Genomic DNA, 25,297 nt, shown 5'->3' with positions numbered 1-25,297 from the left:
GTTACATAAAACAATAAAACTGGGTATCAAGTTTTAAATATATGAAAATGTATATTTTTTAACTTGGCTTTCTGTTGTAAAATTTGCTACCACTGAGACATTATTGCTGAATAGTTCTCGTAAGTCAGAAACTAAAAAAACAAACAGTATAAAACATAGAACTCGAGTACATGATCTTTGACACCTGATTAAGTATCACATTTTATTTTATAAGACACAAGATTTTGAATTACTACATTAAAAATGTTGTGAAGTTTTAAGTTTACAAAAGAAAAGGTGGAACTGACTGAACAAAACTAAGATGACTTGCAACCAAAATGAATGTGTTTTTAGGTTTGAAAATTATATTATTAATCCAGTCATATGTAATAATTTTAGCTGTGAGGTAGCCTATCAAGCAGCTCCATAGTATCTAAGGTAAGTATAAATGTGTGTACAATCTAGTTGTATTAGCAACACCTACAGCTTGAAAAATAATTTTTTTAACAAAAATCTGAATTTCCTGCACACTTTCCCTAGTTTAAATATGAGCTTATAGTTGCCTGAAATGTATTTTGGAAATGTGTCGCCACCCACAGCTCTAATCTGCTAATTAAATTTGCCAGTGACAGTACATTGATTAGGCTAATCTCAAACAATAATGAAGTGGCCTACAGGGAAGAAGTCACGCAGACACGAGGAAATCTGCAGATGCTGGAATTTCAAGCAACACACATAAAAGTTGATGGTGAACGCAGCAGGCCAGGCAGCATCTCTAGGAAGAGGTACAGTCGACGTTTCTGGCCGAGACCCTTCGTCAGGACTACCTGAAAGAAGAGCTAGTAAGAGATTTGGGAGGGGGAGATCCGAAATGACAGGAGAAGACAGGAGGGGGAGGGATGGAGCCAAGAGCTGGACAGTTGATTGGCAAAAGAAATATGAGAGGATCATGGGACAGTAGGCCTAGGGAGAAAGAAAAGGGGGAGGGGGGAGCCCAGAGGATGGGCAAGGGATATAGTGAGAGGGTGCAGAGGGAGAAAAAGGAGAGAGAGAAAAAAAGAATGTGTGTATGTTAACGGATGGGGTACGAAGGGAAGCATAAGGAAGAAGTCATCTCTCTTGACACAGTGGTGTCAAGAAAATGACCTCTCCCTCAATGTCGCAAAAACAAAGGAGCTCATCATCATAGCTTGTCACACCAGACAGCCAGCCACTCTAGTGTTGTTTGGTTGATTGAACATTGATTTCTCTAACTTCCATTAATGTCCCACCTCCCCTTTGTACTCCATCCGTTATTTATTTATTTTTTTGTTTTTTTTTCTCTCTCTCTCTCCTTTTTCTCCCTCTGTCCCTCTCACTATACTCCTTGCCCATCCTCTGTGCTTCCCCCCTCCCCCTTTCTTTCTCCCTGGGCCTCCCCTCTGACCCATGATCCTCTCGTATCCCTTTTGCCATTCAACTTTCCAGCTCTTAGCTCCATCCCTTCCCCCTCCTGTCTTCTCCTATCATTTTGGATCTCCCCCTCCCCCTCCCACTTTCAAATCTCTTACTATCCCTTCTTTCAGTTAGTCTTGACGAAGGGTCTCGGCCCGAAACGTCAACTGTACCTCTTCCTAGAGATGCTGCCTGGCCTGCGGCGTTCACCAGCAATTTTTATGTGTGTTGCTTGAAATTCCAGCATCTGCAGATTTCCTCGTTTGCGTTGTTTGGTTGATGTTCAGCAGGTCAGTGTCAAAGGAGCTGGTTGTGGATTACAGGAGGAATGGAGACGGGCTAACTTCTATTGGCATCAATGGATCTGGGGTTGAGAGGGTAAACAGCTTTAAGTTCCTCGGCATCCACATCACCGAGAACCTCACATAGTATGTATACACCAGCTGTGTGGTGAAAAAGGCACAACAGCGCCTCTTTCCCCTCAGACTGTTGAGAAAGTTTGGTATGGGCCCCCAAATCCTCAGAACTTTCTACAGGGGCACAATTGAGAGCATCCTGACTGGCTGCATCACTGCCTGGTATAGGAACTGTACCTCCCTTAGTCGCAGGATTCTGCAGAGAGTGGTGCAGACAGCCCAGCACATCTGTGATTGTGAACTTCCCATGATTCAGGACATTTACAGAGACGGGTGTAGAAAAAGGGCCTGAAGGATTATTGGGGACCCAAGTCACCCAAACCACAATCTTATTCCAGGTGCTACTATCCGGGAAATGGTACTGCAGCATAGCCAGGATCAACAGGCTGCGGAACAGCTTCTTCCACCAGGCCATCAGACTGATTAACTTGCACTGATTTGAGTGTATTTCTATGTTATATTGACTGTTCTATTTATTATAAATTATTATAAATTACTATGGGTGCACCTTTAGATGGAGATGTAACATAAAGAGTTTTACTCCTCGTGTATGTGAAGAATGTAAGAAATAAAGTCAAATCAATTCAGTTCAATAGAAGCACAGTTTGATCCATTAAATATCTCAAACCTGTCCCCTGAGATTTCACTAGAATAGTGTTTCTGACCTCTCTTTGAATCTCAAATGCTTTCATTTAAATATCAGGTTTCTTTTTTTGCACCCCTCAATGAGCAATAACCTTGATCTAACACTGAGAGTGTACACATTTGCCTGGGGTGTAGATATGCTGGCATCTTGTGCAGATTAACCATTGATTCTTACTAACCATCTTGATTGAATTCTACTTATGTAGGTGTTGGTTAGAATTGAAGATTAATGCTAGAAAAAATCAGGTATATCCAAAATAATTAAGGTAGGCATTATATTGACTCTTAAAATAATTAGTAGCAGAGAGTTGTGTAAGTTGTGTCTTGATGCAGTTTACTTGGATTTTTTTGTTATTCCCTTAAGATCTAATAATATTGGTAATGGCATGAGTAGTCTGTGCTGAACTAGAATTTTCTCAATAAATAGTTCTGTTAAAATAACTGTTCAGGTGATCTCTGCATTACAGCAGTTGGGTAATGGAAATTTGTTCTCAGAATTTGTGTCATATTTTTAAACCTACTTGATAAATATACAGGTGAGTTCCCCCATTCCCTTTAATATGAGGGTTACCTATACATTACAAAATTGAACCATTGTAGATTTTTAATGTGTTTATTTTTACTACACCTAGAATAAATTGGTGAAATAATACCAGTACTTTTGATTAATACATTAATGTAGAAAACATGTTGATGTAAATTTTTCTTCAGTTGTGCTTTTTGTTGATTTTGAATGTAATACAGGTATTATAGCGAGCAATTTAAGTAAGTTAAAAGATCTGTCATTTAATATTGGAATTATTTCCAATATATGCATGTGAGAACTTGGTACAGTAATACAAAATTTATTTATTTGCCTATTTAACTGATTTTGTGGTGCTTTGAATCTGTGTTGAATAAAGATGGTACTGACTGTAAACATCATCATGCTGCATATTGTGTTACATTTACAAGTTGGCATGATCAATTCTTTTCAACCATATACATAAGCAGTAATTAAGTAGACTGTTAACTATTTGGCAGAATGCCACAGCACCATAAATTTCAAATACATGCCAAGAGATTGCTTGGCTGGTGGTTCCAAATGGCTTTATACATAGCCTGAATAAGCTGCTCTCCCTGTGGCTTTGATGGAGATGAGCATGTTTGCTGAGGAGGTCAGCAAAGTGCTGCAGTGGTCATTCTTGGGGTTAATCATGTCCAGCTGTGTAACACAGGATCTACATTTTGCTCTTGGGGTGTATATATTGAAACAAACATCAATTGCTTGGAAGATTGTCAACTCGGTGAAGGACCTACATTGTGCTCAAACCTGGTTGTCCACAGTTGAATATCAGAGGTTGGCACATTCTAAATCAAGTCAAGTTTATTGTCAATTAACTATATACATGTGTACTACCAAACAAGGCGTTTCTCCAGACCAGGGTGTAAAGCACTAGTACACATAACACACAATAAATTAAGAAAGTCAGAATTAAATCTACAAATAAATTACACATAAAGTAAAGTGCAAAAATTAAACATTGTAGGGTACAGTGCAAATTATCTGGTGAAACTTGGAATGTAATGTGGCAGAAAGTTCAGAAGCCTAATGGCCTGAGGGAAGACTTTATGTATCTGGATTTCCCAGCTGATGGTAAAATGTCAGAGGATACTGGGTGGAAGAGTGCACAGTGCTCCTGATAATGTCCCCGATGGATCCAGATCTATGTACTTGGGAACATACAGAAAATTGAGGCTGCCACAAAGCATCTGTGGGTAAAGGCTGTGGGTGTAATGCTGTCCTGTTGTATACCGAGGAGCTGGAACGCGTGTTTCTTTTTTGTAGTGTTAAAATGTGTTCATTTCTTGGCACTATGTATCTTTAATATGACAGCATTGTGTGGGGAAAAAAGTTGAAATTTGCTTGCATTTTATAAAAAAGATCCAAGGTGTTCGTATATTTTTTCATTCCTATCAAAAAAAAGAAAAGTTATGGATGAGTGAATTTAAAGGATTAGACCCTTCAGATTTAATGTTGTTGCAAACAATTAATTTGCCCAACATTGATTGATGTGGCGTCTTCTCGCTACATCATAAAGAGTTAGAAACGAACTTTCTCTAAGTTAAAAGAATCTCATGTATCACCAAGCACAGTGACAGCTTCTGTCCTGCTTTTATAAGACTATTGAACAGTCCCCTAGAATGTCTCTTGATCCCTCGTACGTTATTGTCTGCCTGCATTGCACTTTGTAACACTTTACATCCTGTTATTGTTTGTTTCACTTAAATGTGCAATGTTTTAAGATGATCAGTATGGGTGACGTGCAAAACAGTTTCTCATTGTTCCTCAGTACATGTGACAATAATAAACCAATTTACCGTAATGAAGGTATTTCTCGTATATTTTGTGAAGGCATTGTTGAATGCCTCTGAACTGCTGCGGCCTGTTGTGATGGTTCCCCTGTGGTACTTTTAGGCTACGTCCTCACTAGACTGGATAATTTTGAAAACGCCAGTTTCGTGTAAAAATGATAGGCGTCCACACCAGGCATTTTTGAAAATACCTCCATCCACATTAAAATGAATATTTGGGCGAATCTCCTACTGGGCATGCGCAGGACACACAGAAAACAAGCGAAGAGGAAACTGTATACTTGGTGCACGTTTGTCCAATTACAGACTTGAAAAAAATTAAAAGGAAATTGCCAAACGAAAGACTTGATGCACGTTTGTCCAGAAACATTTCCTACAGCGATGAAGAGACGACAGCTAGAACTAAATGCAATAAGGCTTGTTACTGGACAAAAGTGAAATTTGCTGTTACCTCATTTGTTTGTCTTTACTTTTGCTATGTCTTTGTATTATTTTGCTGTATTTAACATGTGCAATAAAATGAGTTACTGGGCAAAAGTGACAATTGCATCTATTGAATGTTTGCATAAGCAATACATTAATAAAGCACCTTGTTAAATGTATAAAACATGTCTGCATCAGTATTATCTTGTATTTCTATACAATGTTACATTAGAATGTTACATAAGACCATAAGACAAAGGAGCAGAAGTCGGCCATTTGGCCCATCGAGTCTGCTCTGCCATTTTATCATGAGCTGATCCATTCTCCTATTTAGTCCCACTCCCCCGCCTTCTCACCATAACCTTTGATACCCTGGCTACTCAGATACCTATCAATCTCTGCCTTAAATACACCCAATGACTTGGCCTCCACTGCTGCCCGTGGCAACAAATTCCATAGATTCACCACCCTCTGACTAAAAAAATTTCTTCGCAATTCTGTTCTGAATGGGCGCCCTTCAAATCCTGAAGTCATGCCCTCTCGTGCTAGACTCCCCCATCATGGGAAACAACTTTGCCACATCCACTCTGTCCATGCCTTTTAACATTCGAAATGTTTCTATGAGGTCTCCCCTCATTCTTCTAAACTCCAAGGAAAACAGTCCAATACACATCTATTGTCAGATATTGTTGTTGTAGTGTTGGAGGTTGTGTTCAACAAAACAATGAAATGCCGCGCTGCCATCACCATTTGTTCCGGCACGTCATAACAACTTTTTAAAAATTAGCTGGTTACTCAGTATACACTACAACGGCCAACCGGTGTTTTCAGATTTAAACATTCTGGAGAGTGTTTTAGTAAAGCTCCGTTTTTGGGGGAGGAAAACAAACACCATTTCAGTGTGGATGGAAGGTCAAAATGAAGAGTAAAAGCTTCGGTTACAGATTTATCCGGTCTAGTGTGGACGTAGCCTTAGTTGAGACTGCTCTGATTTTGAAGCAACAATGCAGTAGTTTTACCAAGTTAAGATGATGCGTGACATTGGAAATGAACTTGCAATGCAACTGTTGCTATTTCCATGAATCTGTTGTTCTGGTCTGGAAGTGCAGGTTGGAAAAGGCTATGGGGGGTGGGGGAATTGGCATATTGCGTACGTTTCATTTCTGGAATACTTTGCGACTCTGCTTTATTGCAATCCATATTGAATCAGTTCTGGTGTCCTGGCTTGAGCTGGAGTTTTTAGCCATCCATGATATATTAGATATCTATTTAATTTTGATTGTGTCACTTAACATGATGAAGTGTGTCCGTAGTGCAAATGGGGGCCTTAGTCTTCAAAAGGATTGCACACCATTCATGTTATAAAAGGTGCACCCATGACAGATTGGCTTAGTGAATTCTAATGGAATTTTCATCTTTGGTTCTCTTCACTATATACCATAGGCCACAGTATGGTAGCTCTTCCTGCCAGGATCCTCAGTAGTGTGCTGTCAATGGATTGTAAGTGATTGAACACAGTTGAAGGAGACAACTGGGTATCAAACAGCTGGACATTTTCTACCTGATATTTGTCTTGGCGAACAGACAATTTATTTGCGCTAATAAACATTACTTCTATGTATATAGTTTGATATAATTTTCACATGTATTGTAGGAATTACTTTATTGTCACCAAACAATTGATACTAGAGCATACAATCATCACAGTGATATTTGATTCTGCACTTCGCGCTTCCTGGAGTACAAATCGATAGTAAATAGTAAAAATTTAAATTATAAATCATAAATAGAAAATAGAAAAGGGAAAGTAAAGTAGTGCAAAAAACTGAGAGGCAGGACCAGTTATTTGGAGGATACAGCCCAGATCCGGGTCAGGATCCATTCAGCAGCCTTATCGCAGTTGGAAAGAAGCTGTTCCTAAATCTGGCCGTACGAATTAGTGTGCATGCATGAAGAGGAATTATTTTGTAGACTTTTTATACTAAATTAACTTTTCAAAGCTTGAGCATATGAAGTAAATCTTTTGGATCTACTGATTTGTATTGGTCTTATCATTGTTACATATACCAGGATACCTTAAAAAGCTTTGTGTGCAATCCAGACAGATTATCCCATACATAAGACTATAAAATATGGGAGCAGAATTAGGCCATTTGGCCCTTGGTATCTGCTCTGTCATCCCATGCTTTTCTCTTGCCTTCTCCTCAATACCTTTGATAGCCTTACTCATTAAATCAACATAAAGCAAAGACAATTTATTTACTGAACTTAAATTTATATTTTGCATTTTGTTTTATTTTTTGTGAATGACCTATTCTAACTTAATATAAACATAATTTTTTTTCCTTATAGTGTTGCTAAACTATAAATACTCTCAAATTTCACTTTTTTTTTAAACTCAAAAATAAATATTGTCTATAATGAAAGTGTATCACCTCTATTTTCCACTTGGGTATTTATTTCAATTTGACATTCTTTATTGATTCATTATGTTCCCTGTGTGTTTCAGAATGAGTTATACAGAAAAGCCTGATGAAATTACTAAAGATGAATGGATGGAAAAGCTCAATAATTTACATATACAAAGAGCTGACATGAATCGGCTCATCATGAATTATTTAGTTACTGGTAAGAACATTTAATGTTTGCATGTGGTTTTGAAAAAGCATGCTCTGTTACTTTATCAAAAAATAGCTCATCTAAAGAGGATATTAATTTTCTGAATATAGTGATTAGGCAGTAATTTGGAGCAGCTACAATTTTTATGTTGAAGGGGATTTTTTAAACATAAAAATGAACGATACTTCAAGCAAAAAATAAAACATGATACAAATTGGAATTGGAATTGTTGGAATTGGAATTGTTCCAAGTAGGAGTGCAAATGCTTTTTTTTTAACCTTAAAAAAAACAGCAGCCAGGAAATAGAGCTAGATGAGTTTCAAACAAGCACACTTCCTCTGCATACCAGTACCTAGTACAAGATGTGTACTGCATAGTTTTGATACCAACAGATGCCATAAAATGTGGAAGTAATCATAATGATTGTAGCATAACTTAAAATTATAATTGGAGCAAAAGCTGCTTCTGTTTATGCTCCATTAAAGATATTGACATCTGTGACAAAAGGTCATATGAAACTTAATACAACTTTCTTTTGTTTATGCATACTTTTGTTTTAGAAGGATTTAAGGAAGCAGCTGAAAAATTTAGAGTGGAATCTGGAATAGAGCCTAGTGTTGACTTGGACACTCTTGATGAACGTATTAAAATTCGTGAGGTGATACTGAATGGACAGATTCAAGAGGCCATTGCATTAATCAACAGTCTCCATCCTGAGCTGCTGGACACAAATCGTTATCTCTATTTCCACTTGCAGGTAAGGAAGTCATCCAAGTTTACAAAATGTACTTGCTAATTTTGTAAATAAAAGGCAATGTGAAAAACTCGGCATATTTTGCGTGAAAATTATAATTGGCGTTTGAACTATCGTTTGAAACATGCATCTACAATTTATTTTATGCATTTTAAAATAATGTTACTTGATCTCATTGAGTAAAGTGTAAAGATGAGGATTAGGCTGGTAAGATTATAGTTTAATCTGAACAGTAATAGGCCTTTTTGCATCTTGAATCTGACACATGCCCATTAACGAGAAGGGTAAAGCAGCAATAAAGTTAGGCATTTCTTTTTTGGCTTGTCTGCTGAATGAACAAGAAGCAATTTTTATACTGTAACTGGTCAAAAAGTAGGAAAGGCATTTGGGCAGTGGAAAGTTCTGTGTGAGCTAATGATAGTGTTGGTAAATGTAGGTTCCCTTTTTTATTGTAATGTAGCACTAGATTGCAATAATGTCTGATAATTCACATACAGAAAATTATCTGTCCTTTCAAAAAATATTGCATTGTCAGTTCTGGGATTGTCCTGTAGCAGTTGTAATGCCCTGGTTCACATCTTTACTGTTATGCTGTAGGTATTTTATTTAGCAGCTCTGTAAGAGCAGTTGTTCTGCTTTCAGCTTGTTTGGGTTATTGTTGAAGATAAGGGATGATGTGGAATGTGTGCCATCCAATTAGGATGTTTTCTTGGTGAGGGACAATAAGGTTGGTCTTGGGCTTTTGTTCGGTGGGAGATGGAGAGAGAAGATGCTGGGGGGAACCACTCGTGGCATATGATCTGGTGGGAGACCTGTTTGTTCAGAAGGTGGTGTGTGTTTTCACGTTGACCGAGGGCCCAGCGCGTGAGTGACAGAGAAGTTCAAGATGAGCTCCAACTTGTGCACATTTGACTTTAATTAGAATGGGCCCTTTTTGTTGTTCTTTACTAACCCTTAAGATACAAAAATATAATTCCTTTAATGGTATGCAGTGTACTGTCCGTTATTTCATGGCACTAATTTGTATCAGGGTAGCAAATTACACAGCATCCACACAAACCGGGGTTTGGGGTGGGACGCACAGTCTCAAACTCATGAGTTCTTCCCTAGACTTACACAGCCAAGGAAGTCAGGGTATTCCACAGTATTCTCTGCTAACTAAGCACCTGCCTAGACTTCAGTTCATAATTAGTTTTACTTATAAGGTCATTGATTGCATGAGAAATGAGAGCAAACTGAGCTAAAACATGGCACTTGACTTGAATGAACTCAATAAACAATTAGTTATCTCCTGAATAAAGGAGTTATAAGTGTTGGGGAAATTAAAGTTTAAAGCATAATAATAGTTTATTTCAATGTCAAATCATGTACTGATAAATATGGAAAGTTACAACAGATATTCAGAGAGGAAAATGTAGGAGGTCGACTAATTAAAAATTATCAGAATGAGACTCCATATATAAGAAAATTCCTAATCAGTGCCAAGGAGATTGATGGTCATGAATGATTAGGGGTTAAATGCTCTATTACTCTATGCTCTATTACTGACTTGCTGAATATACGTACTTTTGGTATCTACTATGGAAATGTTTGAGTTTCAAGACTGAATATCAGGCATTACTGAAATTCATTGATCAGCAATTCAGCACAAGCAATTGTTGGATGTGCATGTTTACCTGTGTGCCCCATTTTTGTCAAATGTGTTTTTATCATTTATTAACTTTAAAATAAATAAACTATTTCTGACCCATTGCATGAATCAAATCTTGTTATTGACTTTCTGTCATATTTTTAAAGGGAGTAATGAAAGTGGAAAGCAACTGTTGTAGTATTTATTGTAATATTAATAATTAAGATAATGCTAGTAAATCTGGATTTTGCAGCAACAGCATTTGATTGAGCTGATTCGCCAACGTGAAACTGAGGCAGCTCTGGAGTTTGCTCAAACTCAGCTTGCTGAGCAAGGTGAGGAGAGTCGGGAATGTCTTACTGAGATGGAACGTACATTGGCCCTATTAGCTTTTGATAATCCAGAAGAATCACCATTTGGGGATCTGCTTAATATGATGCAGAGGCAAAAGGTAACTTTTTCAATATTTGATAATTAGATATTATGAGTAAAAGTTTGCTTAATGTTTGCTATTTTGCAAACCAATGGCACTTTGAGCAAATAACTATCAAAGCACTCAAAAGTTATTAATTTCCTTTCTTTTTACATTCTGTAGTTAAATTTTTTTCTGTAAAGTTACTCCTGTGCATTGAATAAAGAAAGTAATAGAAACATAGAAAACCTACAGCACGATACAGGCCCTTCAGCCCACAAAGCAGTGCTGAACATGTCCTTACCGTAGAAATTACCTAGGGTTACCAATAGCCCTCTATTTTTCTGTGCTCCTTGTACCTGTCCAGGAGTCTCTTAAAAGACCCTATCGTATCCGCCTCCACCACCATCGCCGGCAGCCCATTCCATGCACTCATCACTCTCTGTGTAAAATCTTACCCCTGACATCTCCTCTGTACCTACTTCCAAACACCTTAAAACTGTGCCCTCTTGTGCTAGCCATTTCAGCCCTGGGAAAAAGTCTCTTGACTATCCACACGACCAATGCCTCTCGTCATCTTATACACCTCTATCAGGTCACCTATCACCCTCTGTCGCTCCAAGGAAAAAAGGCCGAGTTCACTCAACCTATTCTCATAAGGCATGCTCCCCAGTCCAGGCAACATCCTTGTAAATCTCCTGTGCACCCTTTATATGGTTTCCACATCCTTCCTATAGTGAGGCGACCAGAACTGAGCACAGTACTCCAAGTGGGGTCTGACCAGGGTCCTGTATAGATGCAACAAAGTAAATAATTATCTGTATGCCAATATGAAGCATTAATAGTCGTAACATTGCTGGAATATGTTCAAGAAGTTCAAATTAAATTTATTATCAAAATACATATGTCACCATATACAACCCTGAGATTGGTAATTGCCAGCAAGTTTTGCGGTCTGTGTGCCAGTCCTAAAGTTTCTGGTCAAGCTCTGCCATATAGTCCAGTGACTGAGCAGGAGCTGTTGAAATTCCTTGGCATATGCCTTTTAGTAGACCTAGCTCAGGATGTGCATGTCTATTTACTTAAATGGGGGTTGTTAAGGCACTGACAGAAAAAAAGAAAAGCAAGATAGCTTACTTTATTTCAATAATAGAAATATTGTCTAATACTTTTAATCATTTATGTTTAACTGTTCTAAATTATTCTGAGTATAGACGATTGGGGAAGTTGAAGGTGGTGCCAATTCTGGCTGTCAGAGGTGGAATTTGTTCTGTCCTACCCATGTGATTCAGTAACATTTTCATGGGGCTCACTAGCATTCAGTCCCTCTGCATAATCTAGACCTGTGAATTGACCTTCTGGATCTGGAAAAGATAATTCTTGATTGAAAAGAAAGGCAGGAATACAAGCAAAAGGACTGTTCATTTAGCTGATAAAAAATCTATTGCAGGTAGAGTGAGAATAAAGCGAAGATTCAGAGAGGGCTGAGAGTTTTTAGTAGTACCGGGTGCAATTCTTACAAAAGCATTTAAAAAAAAAATAATGATTCTGCCTGCTATTTTTCCTAGTTGCAAAGCTGCTAGTGGGACCTAGGAGAGCCCTAGTTCTTTAAAAGAAGCAGGTTGAGACATCTCCAGGTGTTTACTAGTGTTGGAGTGTGCATTTTTTTTTAATGGAGTGTCAGCAAGTGGAACTTTCAAATGGTTGAGAACTACAGCTCTAACTATTGTGACCAATCAAAAAGTATCCAGTTCCAGTACACTTAAAAGGCTGTGATTATCTAATCCCATTTCCTCTAATGGATTCTCACACTTCTGATCGTATTTGTTTCTTGTCTACTAGCTATAATGACAGGCCCTGGGAAACTATGATTCAGAATTGGATATTGAATTTCTGAACCATAACTGGGGAATTTAAATTTAGGTACTTAACAAAATATAGAATCTTGCCTTTAATCATGACTATGAACCTATTGGGTTATAGCAAAAAATGATTTAATGTTTTTTCTGTCATCCTTGTCCACCTTGATGCCTTATAACTGCTTTCTGAAATTATCCAGCAAGTTATGCATTTCAGAGGTCAGTTTGGAGTGGAGAGTGGACAATAAATGTTGGCATTGCCAGTAATGTTGAATCCTAATATATAACATAAAATAAATACAGTGTATTTAATTTCCTTTTGTCTCAACAAATCTTGTTCATTCAGACCTGAATATTACTGTTACTCTTTTGACTGTCTTAATATTATTGCTATAATTTCTTACTACCAATACATTTTCACAATGTGTTAACATCTCCAAACAATTTGTCCTGTTTCCCAATTTCTAGCTATAATGTGAGCTTAGCTTAATGATTTTTCCATCTTGCACTATTTCTTTAAAGTTTCTGTATTAGCCTTGTACAATTTCCTGAAGTGTTGTTCTTTAGCCAATCAAATGATACTCCTGTTCAGAAATAATAAATGTGAACTTACCAATGGTTTTGTCTTGCGCAGGTAATGAGTTTAATATTTGTTAATTCTTATATCTTAGTATAACTTGTTACTATTTATTCACAAATCTCAGACTTGCCTGTTTATATGTTTGTATTGATTAAATTATTTAAACCTCTGATCACCTGCAGATATTCACAGTTCCTAACTTCATTGTTCTGATGCAATAATTATTCATCAGTTGGTAACTTGGAATTTGCACAATTTGATAACAATGTGGATTTCAAGCTTTATTTGTACCCCCATCCCCCAAAAGATACATGCATTGGTGATATATAAGATTAAATGTATGCCATCTCCTGCTCCTATTACTGGCAAGAGAGCCTGCAATCAAGTGATACAGATTTTAAATACTTTACAAAAGTGAGGGTTTTTTTTAATTCAGTAAGCTATTGTGAACTGAAATACATTAACTGAAAGAATCATAGAAGCAAATTCATTACTAGGATGGAGAGGGGATTTGTATACTAAAAGGAAACGTTTTGGCCTGATAGCAAAAGAAGAGTGTGTGTCCAATATATAGCTCTTTCAGAGAACTAGTACATTTGGAATGGGGTAGCTACATTAAATGGTCTTTTTCCTTGCCATATCACTCATTAATTTTATGAGCTGTGTTATCAGAGGCAGAGAAATTGTATTCAATTTCCTTTTTTTCCACTGTATTAGTGAATTGATAAGTTGTTTTAGAACATAGAAAAGTACAACACAGTTGAAGCTATATAGATATGAAATCCTATCCTATGATCAATCTAACTTTTCCCTCCTAACCCATAATCTGCCATTTTCTAACATTCATGTGCCTATCTAAAAGTCGCTTAAACATCCCTATCAGCCTCTACCACGAGCCCTGGCAGTGAGTTGCAGTCACACACCACTCTGTCATCACTCTGAAACTTATCATCACTCATCTTAAATGCTTGTCCTCTAGTATTTGGCATTCCTGCCTTGAGAAAAAGGTGCTAGCCACTCACTCTATCTGTGCCCCTCGTTATAATTTTATACACCTTTAAAATTCCTGGTGAACATTGAAGCATTGTATTCATTAAGGATCTCCCCAACCTCCTGTGCCTCCAGGGACATGTTTCGCACTGTACCCTTGCATGGTCCTATCCACAATCTAGTTATCCTCTTGTTCTTCACTAAGTTCCTTCTTAAACTCTTTCCTACATATGTGAAAATTCTTATGTGACATCTGATTTTTGCTGCTTCCTCTTGACTAAGTGTTTTATCTCTTTAGTCAACTGTGGTTCCTTCACCCTACCATCCTTTCCCTATCTCACTGAGACAAACCTAACCACACTCTGTGCAGATGGCCCTTGAACTATGTCCACATTTGTGAGAACATCTGTTCCCATTTTATGCTCCCAAGTTCTTGCCTCATACCATCTTAATTAACCCTCCCTAATTAAATACTTTCCCTTATCATCTGCTCCTATCCTTGTCCAAAGCTATGTTTTTTAATTAATGTTTTATTTATTACAAACAAAAAACAAAAAAAATACAGCACATCCACAAAAACCACAACCATAACAAAATCAAATTAAATATTGAGCAGCAAAAGGGTGAAAAATATAAAGGGAAAAGTACACAGCAGAGGTGCACAGCACCAAAAAACCTGAGTCTTCACCCTGTAAGAAAGTCCAATACAGGGCCCCATATCCTTTCAAAGATTTCCCTTCTGTCCTCATTACATAGTCTCAGTCTCTCGAAATGTAAAATATTTGCCAGATTTCTCAGCCACAGAGTCCATTTTCCACATTTGCAGGATTGACTTCTTAGCAATCACCATTCCAAATAATACAGCCATTTTTTCATACATATTGGCTGAAGATAGGGAACTTGTTGCTCCAAGGATGGCTACCAGCGGGTCTGGTTCCCACCGCTTCCCAAAAGCCTCAGAGAAACAGTGAAAAATACTTTTCCAGTATGTATAAAGCTTACAACATGACCAGAATGAATGTGACAAGTTACTGTTCACAGATTTACATCTATTACAAACTGGTGAAACATCAGGGTAGAAACTGTGCAACTTTTCTTTGGAATAATGGAGTCTATGTATTGTCTTAAACTGTATAAGTCTGTGTCTGACGTTGACCGAGCAATCATGTATACTCTTTAAGCACTCATCCCAGACCTCATCTGTTAGTTCTATACCCAATTCATCCACCCATGCCTGTTTAAAACCTGCAGTATTCACCCGAGCTCCATTATGTAGGATCTGATAAAAATAGGATACCGCACTACGAGTAACAGGATCAAATTTATTTATTGCCTCCAGGGATTCATGTTTGTCTTAAACCTCGAAGTTAGGTATATATTTCCTAACATAATCTCGAATTTGTAAATATCTTAAAAAAAACTAGATGCAGGGATATTGTAAACTGCTTGTAACTGCACTAATGAGGCAAAGTTTCCATTAATATACAGGTCACCTACACTACAGATGCCTCTCTGTTTCCAGGTAGAAAAAACAGTATCATTCAGGCCTGGCAAAAGGGAATAATTGTCACAAATTGGAGTGCCAATATAAGTTTTTGGGGCCTTAATGTGCAGTTGGATCTGCTTCCAAATTCTTATAGTGCTGCTGACCACGAAGCTGTTACTAAAATGTGACTTATTAACTGCAGTGGGGCTATTAAGGACAGCTGGTAAGGAAGTCTTCTTACAAAGCATTCGCTCTATGAGTAACTCTGCTGGGCACGAGTCTGAGGTAGAGGGTGGCCCTTTTTTCCACCATGCAGGAATGGATAGGTGGGCAGCCCAGTAATACATTTTGACGTTCGGTAGGGCAAAACCACCTGCTTCCTTGGGCTTTGACAAGTGTTTTTTAGTAATTCTAATGGCTTTATAATTCCAAATGAAGATTATAATAATTGAATCCAATTGCTTAAAATTTGACATGAATAAAACATGGAATTGACTGGAAAAGATGAAGAAATCGTGGCAGTACAATCAACTTGATTGCAGTAACCCTCCCCACCAAAGAAATTGGAAGGTTTTCCAAAAGTCAATATTGCGTTTAACCTGCTCAACTTTGTTTTGCCAATTCACTTGCAAAAGGTCATCTGGGTTTTTTTGTAATAGTCACACCAAGATAGGAGAATTATCATAAGTTATTTTAAAGAGAATGGACTGTAAATATGCTGTATTAACGACTGCAGTGACTGGCATTAGTTCACTCTTATCCCAATTAATAGAGAAACCTGAGAAACTACCAAAATTATTAATTAGAGTCAGAAGGTGGGCTGGAGATGTATAAAAGGACATCGTCAGTGTATAACAAAAGGTGATGTTTATGTTCATGCATATCAATGGGAGATATCAAAGGGTCTTGTCTGATGCTAACAGCCAATGGCTCAATGATAACTGCAAACAAAAATGGAGAAAGGGGGCAGCCTTGACGAATCCCACGATGAATTGCAAAAGGGGAGGAAGTATTCTGATTAGTGATAATAGAAGCAGATGGGTGTGAATAATTTATCTCAATCCATTTAATGAAAGATGGTCCAAATCCAAATTTCTTAAGTGCAATTCCACTTGGTCAAACGCACGTTGCGCATCTAATGAAATGACTACAGCCTTTTCTGCATGTTTTGTATGTAAAATATTGAAGAGACGATGCAAATTAAAATACATATGTCTACCTGGCGTAAAACCAGTTTGATCTGGATGAATAATAGAACAAATGCATTCTTTTAACCTATTGGCCAGAACTTTCTCAAGAATTTTAGTTTCAATGGGCAGCAGCAAAATGGGGCGATATGATGAAACCACTTCAGGATCACGGCCTGGTTTTGGAATCAGAGAAACATTGGCTTTACATAAAGTGGGTGGCAATCTGGAAGCTATTCTAGAGTGATTCAACATTCATAAGAGCAGAGGTGACAATTTTGGACCAAATACTTTGAAGAATTCCATGCTAAAACCATCCAGACCTGCTGCCTTATTATTGGGGAGGGACGAGATGACCACCTTGATCTCATCTAGGCTTATATCAGCATCAAGTGTATTTACTGAATCTGTTGACAGCGTGGGCAGATTCAGAAAATCAAAAAATGCTTCCATAGCTTCAATGTCAGGACAGCCTTGTGATTGGTAAATATTAGCATAGAGCTCCGCAAAACACTTAATAGTTTTTTCTGGGTCTGTCAATAAAAAGCCATCTTTCGCCTTTATACGATGAATGGCCCTGGAGGCCTGCATCTGTCTTAACTGACGGGCTAATAACTTATGGGGCTTTTCACCAAGCTCAAAATACCTCTGTCTGACTTGTGTCAGTAGTTTTGAAACACTATTGGACATTATAGAATTATACTCATACCGTAAGGCAGTAATCTTATTAAGTAATTCTGCTTCCTGGTTTATTTTGTAAGAAGCTTCTAGATTTGCCAACTAATCATCTACTTCAGTTAACCTTTTCTTGAATCTTTTTTTCTGCTATCTCATATGCTATTATGCAACCTTTAGTAACTGCCTTCATGGCCTCCCAAAGAGTGGAATCATCAACACTGCCCACATTGATGCTTAAGTATAGATCTATCTTATCTGAAAGATAAGAGCAAAAATCCTTATCCTTTAGCAAAACATTATTTAAACGCCAACTATATTCACCTCTTTTGTGGTTTAATTTGAGTATAAGGGAGACAGGAGTATGATATAAGTATATTATGGTAAGTGCAACCGACTACTGACAAGACCAATTTCGAATCTAACAGAAAATAATCAATCCTAGAGTAGGATTTATGTACTGCGGAGAAATATGAAAAATCCTTTGTGGGATTAAGAAGCCTCCAAATATCCACTATGTTATACGATTGCATGAGATTATTAAGTGTTACACTATTTTTAAATGAACAAACTTGGGGACGTTGTCTCTCTAGGAGGGAGTTTAAGATGCAGTTAAAGTCTGCACCTACAATTATGTTAGAATCAGACAGATTAGGCATGGCCTTAAAGAGGTTCAGGAAAAAAATTGGATCATCAAAGTTGGGCCCGTACACATTCACTAGTGTCAATGGTATAGAATTTAATATTCCACTTACTACTACATATCTGCCCCTCAGATCAGCGATAGTTTGTGTGTGAATAAACGGTATGGTTTTTTTTATTAGGATTGCAACACTTCTAGTTTTAGTACTAAAATTCGACTGGTAGACCTGAGATGCCCAGGAGGGACAAAGCACTTTTGCTGCTGTTTTCTTAATATGCGTTTCTTGGAGGAAACAAATAGCAGCTTTGAGTGTATGAAGATGTGCATACACCTTCTCTCTCTTCAGTGGACTATTCATCCCCCGTACATTCCAGCTGACAAGTTTAGTCTCACTAGTGCTGTGCATGTGCAAATTAGATGTCATATCTACTGCTTAACAAAAAAAAAATGCTATATGGTTGTGGCATAACACAAACTGTAACTCGAACAAATAGATGTGCTGTAGCAACCCCTTGAGGAACACAAAAAACCCTCCCAAAAATAGAAACACACCAGGAATAGTACTTCCATACCCCTAACCTAGAGTCAAAGCTATATCCAAGAACCAACACGTGGCCCGGAATAGCGAGATAACTACCCATTACTCACTAAACACGGGAGAAACGCCTCTTCACAAATACACTATGAAATATAAAAATAAACAATAACAATCAGTCCTCACCAACATCTTAGTGTGAGCTTATTTTTCAGTTCCTCATGCACTGAACATAACAAACAGTCTCCAGATGAAGCCGCTATCAATCAACGACGAATCCAGTAACCCAGCGTTAATTCGTTTTTAGGTTGATACAGTGTCTGAATGCCAATCTTTAACTTCTCGGCTCAGGAACTCCTCTGCTACGGCTGTGGTGCTGAACGTACTGGTGGTATTGTTAAGTGTAACCACAAACCTTGCTGGATACCGGAATCCACACCTAATTTTCCTGGCTTGGCATTTCTCTTAATGTGCTGAAAATCCTGACATTTCCTCATGGTAGCCGAGGTTAAATCTGGGTAAATGAACACTGGACGCTCATATAGCAGTGGAGCTCGCTCTCTATCTGGACAACTGTAGCACCAGCTCTTTAACCTGGTAGTGGTGTAGCCTTGCAATAATAGCACTTGGCCTACCATTTTTAGCTGGTGCTAGGCTCCGGTGGGCACGGTCCACTTCAATTGGCTGGTGGAAATGTTCTTCCCCCAGCAACTTCAGAAGCAACGTGGCTACAAATTCCATTGGCTTATTGTTCTCGGCTTTCTCCTGAACCCCGATAAGGCGAATGTTTTGACGGCAAGACCGAGCTTCAAGGTCATTCACCTTAGCCTGTAGCTGCGTGTTTTGGGATATTAGGCTATCAAGCTGCCGTTCCAACTCTTCGATTCGCCTCTCATATGATTCAGCGGTATCCTTCATTAAAGAAACATGCTTACTGACTTCGGTTAGAGCCGCTGTTAGGTTCATGATTGACTTATTATGCTCTACATGTCTCCTGTCTACCAAACTGTACAGCTTGTTTACTGCCATGAGGACTTCGTCAATGGTAGTTGGGACCGGGGCACTGGCAGCATTAGCTTTAGCTCCTCCTGGGCCTGCTAGCTTCGCGGAACCCTCGCCAGAATCATCTTCTCCTGCGCCATTGTTTCTTCCCTTTACCTGGCTTCGTCATTTCATTCAGCCCATTGCAGCTCACTTCAGTCACTTAGGAAAATAAGAATTATCTACTATTTGGGTGAGGCAAAAGGTGAAGGTAGGCGCAGCTCCCGGGACACATGTCTACTCCATACCAAGACCCCATGTAACCCCCCCCCTCCCCCGTCCATAGCTATGTTAAAGATAAGGGAATTGTGACCTCTATCTCCAAAACCCTCACCCATGGAGAAGTTCGACACTTGACCACTTTGATTGCCTAGTACCAGATCCTGTATTCTTCTCCTCGAGTCAGCTTATCCATATACTCTGTCAGGAATCCTCCTTGAACATACTTAACAAATTCTACTCCATCTAAAGCTCTTGTTCTAATTTTTTTAAGTAATTTTGAATTTCAGAGTTTTGTTCTTTGTTATTAGTATTCTGAACAGTCCACGAACTCTATCTCATCATTCCTTTTTGCACTGTTTGTTTTGTAATTTATAGTAATTTTACAGCTTTACACTCTACTGCTGGCGCAAAACAAAATTCACATCATGTAACATAGTGATAATAAACATAATTTTGATTCTTACAATTATTAATAAATCTTTGGTATTGTGTATTTATTTTGTTAAAATAGTATTCTACTGGCTGTGGCTAAACTTATCTGGAGCCAGTTATGGATGTATTTTTTGGTTGTGTTATTGCTCATTTAGTACTTGTACCAGTGTGAAGCTAAATAATTTAATTAATTCTTGGTTCAGTCTGTCATTCTATGGTCTGCTCATTTTGTGAGAATCCACAAATTATGTCAACACACTCATGATTTCTAAGTATAAAAGCTATGGTTAAGTGTAAAAACTGGAGTCCTTTTTTTTTAGGTTTGGAGTGAAGTGAATCAGGCTGTTTTGGATTATGAGAACCGTGAATCAACACCCAAGTTAGCCAAACTGCTAAAGCTTCTATTATGGGCACAGAATGAACTGGACCACAAGAAAGTTAAGTATCCTAAGATGACAGACCTCAGTAAGGGAACAATTGAGGAACCCAAATAAAGGCTGTATGAAGGGAATGAACAGGATTCTGGATTGTCTTCCTGTGCGTTAACTGCTTACAGTGTTTCAGAAAGGACTGTGATAAATTCACTAATAAATGACAGAACGTGTGAATAAAACTCTATGGTTAAGAATAATCACATTTAAGGCTGGGATGAAGTCCAAAACATTACCAACGCAGTACATCAGAGAACACCATCAAATGGTTGCTGAAGGCTCAACGGATTGCAAGATTCACCCCAGTCCTAAATTCATTTTTATGGTAACTTATAACTTTACCAACTTGGCATGTTGGACTGAAACTACAAATTACTTGGTATTTACTTTTGGCTGTTGTACAGTTTCTATTTGCAATTTTTGTTTCATATGCTGATGTTTCTTAACTGTATGTTTATATATTTTCAGAACAATTTTACTAGACATCTGATTTTTTTTCTCTAATTAGTCATCTTATAGCTGAGATTAATCTTGTACTTAATTTCTAATGAATATCATCCAAAATGTTACTATTAATATGGTATCCTACTGACTGCTGTTAAACTTATCTGGAACCAGTTATGGATGCAGTATGGATACTAGGAATGTAATTATTAGAAATGGTTATTCATCTTTCTTTTGTCAGCCTCATTAAAATGTTCCCTTGTCAAGGAAAAAGTTCACATGGTTGTTAATTCTCATTAAGTAGCCTTGTAGTGAACTAAAATTCACAAGCTTGTAAGTCATGGTATTTAATCTCAATTTTGTATATTTTGTGGGAATGACTTACTTAGAAGAGTTGATTGTATATAATGTAGAAAATAATAGTCTAATGATTTCCCCGACACAAAAGTGCTTTACACTTGAAATTCATGTAATGTGCTTTTAAACATTTCATTTGTGCATAACGTGTCAACATGTTTTGTTTAATGTTAATTTATCATTGCATATATCAGCAAATACTTTGAAAGTCCACACAAGTTATTCGTATCCACTTAGTTTGATAGCTCAATGCAGACTCTGTCTAATATATTTTAAACAGAGTTTAAAAAGCTTATTTAATTTTTCAAAACTTTTTATTCTTAGCTTAGAAGGAAAATTCCACGTGCAATCTTCTGTAAATATTTCCTAGGGGGACTTTAAAAGTATAATAGACGTAAAAATGAAACTTGTGCTGGCCCAAGTATGGTGAAAATACTGTACAAAAATAGATGTGAACATTTTACTTTCCTCCTCATCACCCCATTTGTTTTCAAGGTTTCATAATAATACATTACTTTATGGAACACACACCTGGATCAGTTCAGCATAACAGTAAGGAAGTGCAAATCACATAGTTGGTAATGTCTTGTCAACAGATGGGCCTGTAGAGCAGGTGTGAAAAGTTTTGAGCAATGCGCACAAAATGCTGGAGGAACTCAAGTCAGACAGCATCTATGGAGTTGGTGTTTTGGGCTGAGATCTTCCATTAGCACTGGAAAGGAAGGGGGCAGAAGTCAGAATAAGGTGGAAATGTTGACTGTTTATTTCCCTTCATAGATAGGGCCTGGCATGCTGAGTTCCTTCAAAATTTTGTGTGTGTTGCTCGAGATTTCCAGCATCTGCAAAATCTTTTGTTTAATTTTGAGTTTTATTGGAAATCTTTCTGAACAATTTTTACTCTTAAATGCCACCTTCTTTGATCTAAAAATTGTCATTTCTTTAGATATGAAAATACAAATCAAATGTGATAACAGTTGCCCTGCTGTAGTAGACACACAAAATACTGCAGATGCTGGAAATCTGGAGTAATACATAGAGGAGCTAGAAGAGATGATAAAAGGGTGTCAACCCAAAATATCAACTGTACATTTCCCTCCATAGATGCTGCCAAATTTGCTGAGTTCCTCCACCTCCTTTGTGTTGTCCTACTTCAGTAACTTGCTTACTGTAGCACCAATTGCCAGATATTGAGTCTTCAGATACAGGGATATGAAAAATCCCATCAGCCCCAAATCCCTTCTGCATCCAGTTGAGAGTATAATCATGCACATGGTTATCATGTTTTTGTTATGAAGTTGCCTCATTCAACGTAGCAAAAACTTTTAGGGAATTGCCTGAAGATGTGCAAAATCCAGGAGACAGTATTAGCCTCAGTCCTCCATTATTTTTGCCCCATAATTATCAGTGACTTCTGATAGTTTGTAATCTAAAACAACTTGTCTGTATAAAGTAACTGTTTTGTAGAAATACAAATCCCAAAGTTACAGTTTACACATGTTCATATATTGATAAATGGTGAATTATTCTTTGAAGGGACTTATTTGAATAGAATAAATAACAAATCCAAGATTTTATCTGTAATTAACTCCTGTTAGAAAAGATTTTGTGTAATATACTGACTTAAGAAGTATGAAGAATTTAAGTTCTTCCCACTGATCAAGTCAGAATCCCCATCCTTCCAAATACAACATTGATGAACATCATTTAAGTCTCTTAATCACTTGTCTACAAAACCATCCAGTTTCCTCTTGAATTTGTCAACATGGGTATTATGCTGAGTGTCTTCATTGCAAGAAACATTTGTACCTTGGTTTTTTTTCATTGAGGCAAAATGCTTTGGATTCACTGGTGAGATTGAGAAATTGTACATTTTGTATTTTTAAAAATATCATCTGGATGGATGAATTTAGTTCTATGTACTAAGTTGATTGGTGAGTGGGTTGAAGCAGATTGTTATAAATCTTTATGTTGCAGAATATTTTGACGTACGATCAAAAACAACATCTTTATTAACTGGCGAGCTATTGTTTTTGGAAAAGAAAGTCATGTTTATTTTGGTGACAAAATTCTTCAGAATTTAAAAATAAATAAAAGGTCTAAAATTCACACCATCTTCTTTTGAATTTCATAATCTCCCATTTGGATATAAGAACTCAAAAATAAAACATGTTTAACCAGTAATCATAATGCTTTACTAATACATTTGCATTCTGATGCAGTTATGATGTGAAAATATTCTTGGTTCAATGATGAAATACCGTATGCAACGTGATATCTTATTGTCTATAAATAATACGTTAGGGATCCATTGTAAGCCTTCTCTCTATACTCTGTAAGATTTGCACTTTCTGTGCATGATGTACGTGAGTCTGCTTCCTATACGTCAGTCTGAAGACTATGTTTAGACTATTCCTTTCAAGCCACCTGCAACGTCTGTTAGGAGGGGACTCCAGCTCCTGGCTTTGTATGTGGTTATTTTACAGAAACTTTCATGGGAATCATAGAAAAATTTTGAGTGGAATGTGCAATGCATGGTCAATTTATTGCTAATTTTGAATGGAGCTAATTGAACTAATTTTTAAGAGACATTAGCCCCCTAATAGTTATATATGGTATTACTTATAGAGCTAATGAGCACTACAGTACAGAACAGGCCCTTTGGCCCATCTAGTCCACGATGTTTTGTTCTGCCTACTCTTGCACGTAGACAAGTTGTAAAAGACGTTGGTGAGACTGCACTTAAAAGTCTAGTGAACAGCTTTGTCTCCCTGTTATGGGAGAAATTGTTAGAGTGAAGAGAAGGTTTACAAGGCTGCTGCAAGAATTTGAGTCGTGAATTTTAGAAGTTGTACAGGCTTGGATTTCATTCCTCGGAGCACAGGAGATTGATGGGGGTGACCTTATAAAGGTGTATAAAACAAGGGGCATAGAGGTGGTGAGTGCATGTAGTCTTTTTCCCAAGGAAGGGGAACCAAAAATTAAGGGACATAAGTTTAAGATGAGGGGAAAGATTTGAAAGGGACCAGATGGTTAACTTGCTCATACACAGGGTGGTATTATAATAATAGTAAGTATGTTATTGATCCCCAGTGGGAAATTATTTTGTTACAGCAGCAATATGTAAAAACAAATAATAACTAATAAATATAATAATGTACACAATTTACCAATGTAATAATATACAGTACAGGTGCCTCCCGCTTTTTGAACGTTCGCTTTACGACACTTCGCTATTACGAAAGACCTACATTAGTTACCTGGTTTTGCTAACAGAAGCTGTTTTCACTGTTACAAAAAAAGGCAGCACGCGCCCCGAGCAGCCAAGCTCCTCCCCTGGAACTGCATTCTAGCCGGCATTGCTTAAACACGTGCCTGTGAGCATCTGTGCTTTATCTCGATTTATTTTGAGCATCCGTTAGCAAGATGAGGTCTAAGGTATCGGAAAAGCCTAAAAGAGCTCGTAAGGGTGTTACACTTAGCGTAAAACTAGACATAATTAAGCGTTTCGATCGTGGTGAACGAAGTAAGGACAAAGTGAGTTTGGCTTGTGGAAGTTGACAAAGATGATGTTGAAGAGGTTTTGGCATCCCATGACCAAGAACTGATAATGAAGAGCTGATGCAATTGGAAGAGGAAAAGATAACAATGGAAACCTAATGTAGTAACGAACGGACCGAAAGTGAAGTCGTCCAGGAACTGAACGTGAAGCAACTGCATGAGATTTTCGCTTGAATGATTGCAGAAAAGT

General features: G+C 37.6%; 1 protein-coding gene across 2 annotated transcripts in view; it reads left to right on the top strand.

The window, feature by feature from the left end:
• The window catches only part of LOC134342789 (glucose-induced degradation protein 8 homolog), a 29,136-nt gene extending 5,404 nt beyond the window's left edge, over positions 1-23,732 (top strand). The window contains exons 3-6 of one of the 2 annotated variants that reach the window (XM_063041364.1): positions 7,762-7,880; positions 8,432-8,628; positions 10,509-10,706; positions 20,638-23,732. In XM_063041364.1, the coding sequence (XP_062897434.1) occupies positions 7,762-7,880; positions 8,432-8,628; positions 10,509-10,706; positions 20,638-20,811 (688 nt within the window). In that variant the 3' untranslated portion in view covers positions 20,812-23,732. The remainder of the gene's footprint in view (positions 1-7,761; positions 7,881-8,431; positions 8,629-10,508; positions 10,707-20,637) is intronic. The other variant, XM_063041365.1, reaches the window with a different exon arrangement.
• The last annotated feature ends 1,565 nt before the right edge of the window (positions 23,733-25,297 follow it).

This window comes from Mobula hypostoma, chromosome 2 (assembly GCF_963921235.1).
Source record: "Mobula hypostoma chromosome 2, sMobHyp1.1, whole genome shotgun sequence".
In the NCBI taxonomy this organism is placed as follows: domain Eukaryota; kingdom Metazoa; phylum Chordata; class Chondrichthyes; order Myliobatiformes; family Myliobatidae; genus Mobula; species Mobula hypostoma.
Note: the sequence above shows the minus strand (reverse complement) of the source record. Positions and strands in the feature narration are given on the sequence as shown.